The sequence below is a fragment of the Arachis ipaensis genome, chromosome B09 (assembly GCF_000816755.2).
Source record: "Arachis ipaensis cultivar K30076 chromosome B09, Araip1.1, whole genome shotgun sequence".
Classification (NCBI taxonomy): Eukaryota; Viridiplantae; Streptophyta; class Magnoliopsida; order Fabales; family Fabaceae; genus Arachis; species Arachis ipaensis.
The window spans coordinates 71,693,315-71,701,934 of record NC_029793.2 but is presented as its reverse complement, the minus strand read 5'-3'; the positions used below and the strand labels follow the sequence as shown (position 1 = coordinate 71,701,934).

At 35.2% G+C, this 8,620-nt stretch overlaps 2 protein-coding genes and 1 long non-coding RNA gene across 3 annotated transcripts in view; 1 reads left to right on the top strand and 2 right to left on the bottom strand.

The window, feature by feature from the left end:
* Nucleotides 412-1,870, top strand: LOC107615583. The gene is made up of 4 exons (XM_016317634.1): nt 412-427; nt 581-974; nt 1,079-1,232; nt 1,340-1,870. Exons 1-4 carry the CDS (start codon nt 412-414, stop codon nt 1,868-1,870), a joined length of 1,095 nt encoding a protein of 364 aa, XP_016173120.1.
* Nucleotides 4,512-8,620, bottom strand: part of LOC107618462 — a 15,391-nt gene continuing 11,282 nt past the window's right edge. Inside the window, exon 4 of the long non-coding RNA XR_001615242.2 lies at nt 4,512-4,524. This is a non-coding gene — a long non-coding RNA (uncharacterized LOC107618462). The remainder of the gene's footprint in view (nt 4,525-8,620) is intronic.
* Nucleotides 6,006-7,063, bottom strand: LOC107618461 (histone H1). The gene is made up of 2 exons (XM_016320547.2): nt 6,835-7,063; nt 6,006-6,723 (listed from the first exon to the last, which is right to left on the bottom strand). Exons 1-2 carry the CDS (start codon nt 6,913-6,915, stop codon nt 6,208-6,210), a joined length of 597 nt encoding a protein of 198 aa, XP_016176033.1. The 5' UTR covers nt 6,916-7,063; the 3' UTR covers nt 6,006-6,207.

Sequence of the window (8,620 nt, the reverse complement as noted above, 5' to 3'; positions counted from 1 at the left end):
CGTTTCCGCTCCTTAAATTAAGATTGTGAAACAAAGCTCGAAAATTGTTGATTTATTTGTTGTTAACAATGGAACAAAAATTTGAATAAAAAAAATTAGCACGCCCGGTGGGACATTGTCAATAGATTGTAGTTTGTCAAAAGAAAAATCAGGAGTTTTGAATTTGTATGTGGTTGCGCAGTGGTAAGTTCGTGTGTCCAGAGCCAAGAAAATCAGTGTCAGTTGACATGTCAAATACTTCTGCAGCATCTTCTTCTACTTCTAGTGATGAGATTAGAGGAAATAAATCCGAAAATTCTCCTGTGGTTTCAAACGCATAGCCTACCTTGATATCAGTGAGGCATGATGGCGTTGGCCATGCCCATACAGGGTTAAATGCAACTCACATAAATACCGTGGGGTGGCCGCCATATGGCTTGCCACCGGGGTATGTCCCCTCCATGGTGACACAAGGATTGCCTGTGCCTCTCTACTCAACTTTTCAATTATCAAAATCTATGTGGCATGTCAAATGTACCTATTTTTGGGGCGTCAGGTTCACACGTATCACAACAAAATTTTTCACATTCTATTAATACAGGAAATAACAGTGCATCTAATTCTACTACATCCACTGTCACTAGGGTAGAAAATTCCAGACCTGTATTTCCTGACATGTCAAGAGCAATGCCTGTTAATCAACCTAGTCAAACCGTGGGATCTTTAGCAAATATTAGGCAACAGATGGATGAAAGCCACCATGATCTAGTAAACATGTTAACTCATCAGATGGTGACAGTTTTAAATCCTCTTTTAGAAAATATAAACACTAGAATTGAACAATTAAATAGGCAAGTTAATAGGATTGCTACTGTGGTAAATTTAGAAGAAAATGACAACCAAGGTTTAAGATTTGATAATGTCAATCAGAACGGTGGAGCAATTCCTAATTATGATGTTCATATGCCTAGACATGGTCAAAATGCTGATGATATGTTAGAAAGACTTAGGCAAAACAACTTAGGGGGCATTATAATCTAGCAAGAAATGTTGAACAAGTTTTAAACCGTTTGAAATTTAATGTTGGTTGCTTAAATAGGCCATATTTTGTGTCTGCTTTTCCTGAATGTGTCCAACAAGCAGAGCTCCCAAGGGGTTGGAAAATTCCAAAATCCCTTGCAAAATTTTCTGGAAAAGAAAATGAGTCTACAGTAGAGCATATTGCTCGATATACTATTGAAATTGGGAAAGCAGTTTCTAATGAATATCTCAAGATGAGATACTTCCTTCTTCTTTAACAAAAAATGCATTTACATGGTTCTCCAACTTGAGACCAAATTCTATTCATTCTTGGGCGCAGTTAGAAAGAAATTTTCATGATCAGTTTTTCCGAGGTGAATTGAAAGTTAGTCTTACGGATTTATTCTCTGTCAAACGTGCAAAAGGAGAATCCATTGATACTTATTTGGCGCGATTTAGAAACATGAGAAATAAGTGTTTTACTCCGATTCCGAAAACTGAAGTTGTCAAAATGGCTACTAATGGGTTAGAATTTGGAGTTAGGAAGAAACTTGTCAATCAACATACTTTAGATCTTTCCCAGTTAGCTGAAAGAGTAAGACAAATAGAACAAATTAAAAAAAAAGAAAATTTCAAAAAAGATTCTAAAAAAGTTGCATATGTGGATTGTTTTTCCGATAGTAGTGATTCAGATGAGAAAGAGGTTTATATTGCTGAATTGCGTGGGGGTCCTCCTTATGTATGCAAATCTTTGAAGCCTGTTAAAGGAAAAGAAAAGGTTTCTTTATATTCCAAAACTGAAAATAAGACTTATTCTTTTGATATTTCTAAGGCAGATCAAATATTTGAAGTTTTATTAAAAGATAAGTAGCTTATTTTACCAGAAGGAAAAAAGATGCCTTCAGCTGATGAAATAAAGAATAAAAAATTTTGTAAGTTTCATCAGGTATTTTCGCATACCACTAATAATTGCGTCCGTTTCAGGGACTTGATACAAAAAGCAATTGAGGAGGGAAGATTGAAGTTTGAGGATAAACTACTATGAAGGTGGACACTGAACCATTTGCTGCTGACTCAAATTATGTCGAGCCATTCAATTTGTCAGTCAACATGGTAGAAGTTGATGCCACAATGGTTAGTGCTAAAAATGAAAATAAGGACTTGAGAATCTTTGAGCAAGATAAGAAGCCAGTTTATCCTCGTCCTGGTGAGGATCTGTTAGATTTTTTGTTGAGAATTAAAGAATCTCACAGCACCATCGCCATGTGCCCAAAGTGCAATGCTGTTTTTGACAAGGAAGCTACAAAAGAGTTTGAAAAGTACAAAGATGAAGAGAAAGAAAAGACTGAGTTGAGAAAGAAGATTGCTGAAAAAGAAAATGAAACTAACGAGCTAAAGCGAAAAATAGCCGAGGAAAAACAAAAGTTGGGCGGTCAAACTCCTTTGAACAAGTGCGTCAACAATACTGGGGTACAACCCGTCAACCAGAAGATGAAGACTGTGGTCATGATTGATGGAAAACCTTATGGATTTTCTCAAAAGACAAGAGTTTCTCCCACCAAAATTTCAAACAATAAATGGGTCCAGAATGTGAGAAATGTGCAGAATCAACCTACTGCTTTTGCAAGAGGAAAAAACAAATGGGTGAAGCCTAAACCTTTTAAGCCCAGGTACTATGAGTCTCAGTTATGGAACATGAATCATGTACAAGACGGAGGTAGTATATATATTCCAAAAAATGTGCCTATTCCCTCAAAGCCAATTTATTCTTGTTATAATCCTAACATGTAACAGGTTCCTAATTATTCTCCTTGGCCAAATTGTCAAAATATTTTAAAATATTCTCCTTTTACAACTTTTGAGCAGAAAGAGAATATACCTGAGTATGTTTCTTTGGATCCATACAAGGGACACGGAGTAGATTTGCCTCCTTTGTCAACCATGGCCAAGTCTACAGAAACAGGCAATTCTTCTAATCACCCTACATGCAATAAAAATGTCAAGAAGAATCTTGCTGGAAAGAGGGTAATGGTTGAAAACAAGGGAGAAAAGAATGAAGATTTAATTACTGATAATTTTGACACTAGTTTTGATGACAGCTTAGAAGCAATATTTGGTGTTAAGCAACCTATAGCTGTGGTGTCAATACTGCCTGAGGAGTATAGTCAAGTTCAGGAAGTAGAGTCATTAGAAGATGATTATTATGATGTTTTTCCTGGAAGCAAATGCTTATTGCTAGATGACAATATGTGTGGTGGAGGATTATTTGAGAAGCCTACTGAAAATGATAAGGAACACTTGCGTCCACTGCATATCAAGGCTCGTGTTGATGGAAGGATAGTCAATAAGATTTTGGTTGACGGGGGAGCTGCTGTTAATCTCATGTCTGAAAAAATGATGGAAAAGTTTGGAAAGACTGAAAAAGATCTGATTAAAAGTAGCATTGAGGTAACAGATTTTAATGGAAGGACTTCTTCTGTTAGAGGTGTGGTTCTACTATCAATTGAGGTTGGTTCTATCAATAGGCCAACTCTATTTGTTGTGGTTCCTTCAAAGGCTGGTTTTAACTTGCTTTTGGGACGTGATTGGATTCATGGAATGGGTGCTATTCCATCCACTTTACATCAAAAATTGATTTTCTGGAATGAAGATGGAGGAGTGGAAGAAGTTCCTACTGATAATAGTACATGTTACTATGATGAGATGCATGTGGAGTTCAGGATGTATAATCCTAGAGTCAAGCCACTGACAGTTGACACCAAGGTATTTAATCCTGAAAGTATTGAGATGTGTAAAATAGATATGAATGGTTTTATTTTAAAAAAATGCATCAAGTTTAAAATCTTGGACAAAAATAATTTCTCATTGACATTTGGGTATGTACTTCATAAATACCAAAGCCTAATTGACTTAGAAATTCTGTTGAGTCTCTTAGCGCTTGGAGTCAAAACTATTAGAATGTTAGTGTGGATATTTTATAGGATTAGAAATTTTATCAAATTTAATTGACACCTGAAGTTTAACATATGAAAGAAACGACTTCACGAAGTTAAGATTTTGTTACTTCTGAAGTTAGGCAAATTGTGTCAATTAAAACAATGAAAGTGTGTGTCAAAAAACTCTTAATTGAAATATTAAAGGTCAAAACAAAGGTCAATTGATACACATTTAATGTGCCGAAATTAGAACAGATATCATTTGACACACTTAAAAATTTCATACAAAAGAATAGACCCCATCGACAGTTCAACTATTAATGTAAAAAATTTTATAGACTTTGAAATTCTGTTAAGTCTATTACTAGTAGGCATTTAATCTGTCAAACGGATGTGTCTAAAATGTCAATTGACTCTCAATATCAAAAATAAGAAAAATGTCAATAAACAACTAAATTTTCTCACTTTCAATCATTGCATATCTTCAAGTGAGAAATTTTGGAGGCATCTTGTTAGGCAAAAAATTATTATCACTTAGGAAAAAATAATTTGTTTTAAGTAAATAAATATAAGATAATATTATTATTAACTTATGAAGCCAGATTCAATATATTAGGGGAAGCTTCTAATTCACTAGCAAAGAAGCAGTTTTTATTCAAAATTTGAATTAAGCCTGAATTATAGGACGTGCTATATGCAGGAGCAGTTATCAACATGGAGCGTTAAAATTTGAGTAAAACAGCTATCTATTTAACTTTTGAAATTCACAAGAGATGCGGGAACAGTTACAAGAAATTCAAATTTTCCGCAAGTGGTGTACAAATGGTAACTGTTAGCTGACATTAAGTTAGTCTATAAATAGAGCTTTAGAAAAATATTGTAATCAGTTCAGTTCTTCTTGGAAAACGCTTAGAAACCCAAAAAACGCTCTCAACCCCTTGACATCACAGAGTAAAATTGAGAATCTTAAGTAATTCCTCTGAACTCAAACACTTGTACTTTGCTTTTTTCCAGTTTTTATTAATAAAATTCCTCTACTTTTACGTCTTTTTCTTTTTTACGTTCATGTTTCTTCCTTCATTTTCTTTTTAATTTCCTATTTGCTTTAATTTCTGCATTTTACTTTGCCTTCGGCACCTTGCTATTTTCTTTTTATTTTTAATTTTACTTTCGAAGCTACAATTGAGACCTTGAGACATCCACAAAAGGAGTCGTTTCCGCTCCTTAAATTAAGATTGCGAAACAAAGCTCGAAAATTGTTGATTTATTTGTTGTTAATAATTGAACAAAAATTTGAGTAAAACAATTTAATAAAAAAATTAAATTTTTTATTAATAGTAATCTTAATATATACTCTAGCAAAATTCTAAAGGATTTTCGGAAATTAATTCTTTCAATTGGAGATCATAGAATTTATGTTGGTTCATTAAAAACGTTTGGTTCATAGAATTCTTACAAGTGTTTGAAAACGTTTGGTTCATTAAAAACGGGATCTCATTTTAAATTTTATTCTAAACGTAAAATGTTTTGTATCAAACTATCTATTAATACTGAAAGGAACAAAGATATAAGCATAAAATCACGAAAAGATAAAGTAAGCTAAAAAGTTTTAACATCTATCAAGAAAACTAGTCCCCACGGCCACGAGGCTCAACCCTCGCCATGTTCAGAACATAAGCTACGCCGATAGCTGAATACATGGCGACACAAGCGAGGGTCATGCCCACTCCCGTGTCGATTCATACATTAAAATGCTTCATATTCGGTATGCCCCCTTCCATTTCCTCCATCAGACTACGTCTTAATCCATTTCTGATTTTACACCACATAAATCCACCGAATTCTTTCTTTCTATCCAGTATTGGCATGTTACTAAATAACACGAAGAACATTTTCACATTATTAACACTTATAATATTATAATATACATTGCAACGTGGTAAGTTTCTATTTTGTAATGTTCCCCACACATCAAACATGCTTAGCATATCGAGTGAGAACGAAAAAACTTCGCATAACGCACAAAACTCCAGCTTGTATACGTTTTTGGCGTAAGATTAGACATCTTACTTCTCCCAATTCCAAGTAAAAAAGGTAGACATCAGAATGCAGAAAACAAGTCCTTGTTACATTCATCTAACCAAACGAATTTACATCAATAACCTTCCCCTACCATTATATCTATACTAACAATTAACGACAACAAAACATTAAAAAAAAACGCCAGAAAAATATTTAACTATCCCTAACAAACCAAGCCACTTTTTCACTTTCACTTCTTAGTCTTCTTCGCCGCTGCTTTCTTCGCTGGAGACTTCACGCTTTTCGGCTTTTTAACTGGCGTCTTCTTCACCGGCTTGGCAGCAACCTTCTTCGCCGGAGCCTTCGCTTTTGTCTTCCGCTTCGGCTTTGCAGAAGTAGGGGCAGTTTTGGCTTTAGGTTTGGCAGCGGCCTTCTTCGTAATGGCAGCTGGTTTGGCTTTAGGTTTGGATGCAGGCTTGGGACCAGGCTTGGAAGCCGCCGCCGCTTTAGGCTTGGCGGCGGCAACAGAAGAAGCCTTCGCTGGAGCCTTCACTGGAGCGGGAGGAGAAGCAGCTTTCGGCGCAAGCTTGAATGAATTCTTCACTTTCACGAGCTTTCCAGCAGCGACGGATTTCTTGAGGTTGTGGAGAAGAAGCTTCCGGAAGGTTGGTGGAAGATTCTTGTGCTTCTCTTCGATGAACTTCGTTATCGCATATTGACTTGAACCAGTTCTCTCTTTCAAACTCGAAATCGCGTCCGTTATCATCTAGAAAATAATAACACATCGAATTAGAATTCACAAATCATCATTTATAATTCACAATTTTCGAATTTAAATTTAAATTTTGAATGGACTATGAATAATTTTTGTGCATACCTCGGCGAAGGTGGGGTGAGAAGGAAGCTTCTTGGACGAAGCCGTTTTCTTGGTCTTGGGCTGTGCTGCGGCGGTAGACATGGCTGAAACTGAACCACAAAATTTAAACCAGAGAGGTTGCAATAACCGTTTTCGAGAGAGAGAGAGAGAGAGAGAGAGAGAGAGTGCTTTATGTGATGAAGAGTTGGGTATGATACAGGCTTATGACGAAGAGATAGACGGTAGAGGGGAATTTATATAGAAGGTGGTGAGAGGGAAATGGCGAGTTCTGATTGGTTGGGATGGGGTTCACACGGATCGGGAACCTTTGTGGAGTTTTGAACTTGAACCGTTGGATGAGTGTTTATCTACGGTGGAGATCGCGAGTCAGCGGAAGCACTTGGATTGTGGATGGACGCTAACTAAGGTTGCATTGGGGTTTCGGGGTTGCGGATTAGAGCTTTGTTTTATTTTGTTTCCTTTTGGTTACTTTTCTACCTTCTTTTTTTTTTGGGTGTGTTTCTAGGGTGATTTAATTTCGGAATAATATTTGATTTAATCCATGGTTTTTAATCAAGTTTGGTGTTCTTCTCGGTCTGCTTCTCCGGATTTTAGACACTCTTTTTTGGCCTATTTGCTTCATCAGATTGAGGGAAATTTTCTTTACAACTTCCCTTGTGTTTTCCAGTATGAAATGTGATTTTTTTACTTTATTTTTGGTATTCAAGTTATGAATCCAAATCAATGTGATTTTGTGCTTGGTTGGGATCCATAATCAAATGGTACACCAATCCTAGGGTACAAAACTTGGGTTGGGATCCAAAAGGTTGTGTTTGTTTATTATTTCAAATTAATGAATATCTAGATACAAAGGCATATACGCAAATAAGATAAAGATAGAGAAAAATACATATATATTCTTACTTTAAAATTGATTACACATCTGTTTTAAATATTTTTATATTTTTATATAAATCGAATTAAATTAGTGATGGCAACGGGTCTTTATGGACCCCCTGTCCCCGCTTCCGATAACATTCCCCATCTCTGTTTTGTTCTCGCAACGGGTAACGGGAACTCCGTACCCACCGGAGAATCAGATATCCGCAAATTAAAAAAAAAAAGAAAAGTATGAGAAGTCAATGGAATATTTGTACAATGTGTACATTGGAAGTTTAGGGAGTATTAGAGATATAACCATTAGTGTTACCTTTTTCCCATCAGCTGAAACTTTTGGGATGAGTGGTATCATGACATGGTATTAGAGCGCTAGGTCCGAAAGGTCAAGAGTTCGATCATTGGTGAACTCCAAAATCAGTTTAAACATTGTACAAATAGTTCATTGTCTCCCTAGCGGGATCCTTAAAAAAAATATTAAAAAACGAAAAAAAAATTTTAAAAAAAAATTTTTAAAAATCAAGATAATCTTTAATTGCCATTACAAACATAATTTCATTAGGCTTCAAAGATTCAAATAGCAATAACCGATAAAATATATTCATGAAAACATAATTTATCACTCCAAAACTAAACACTGCTACTCTAATTTATGAGAATAAAATACTATTACAACATCCACCAATAATGGTGGTAATATGGTATAATTGACAAGAGCAACCATATTTAAGTGATTAGTATCCACCTTCAAAACTTGTGAAAATGATAAATATATGCGTTGTTCTTTCTACAAACATATATATATAGTGAGAATCTGGATCTTTCAAAATAAAATTTGGAGGAAGTAAACCCTTTTCAATTAGAGGGATAGAATCTAAATATGATTTTTTTTTTTTTTTATAAACAATTA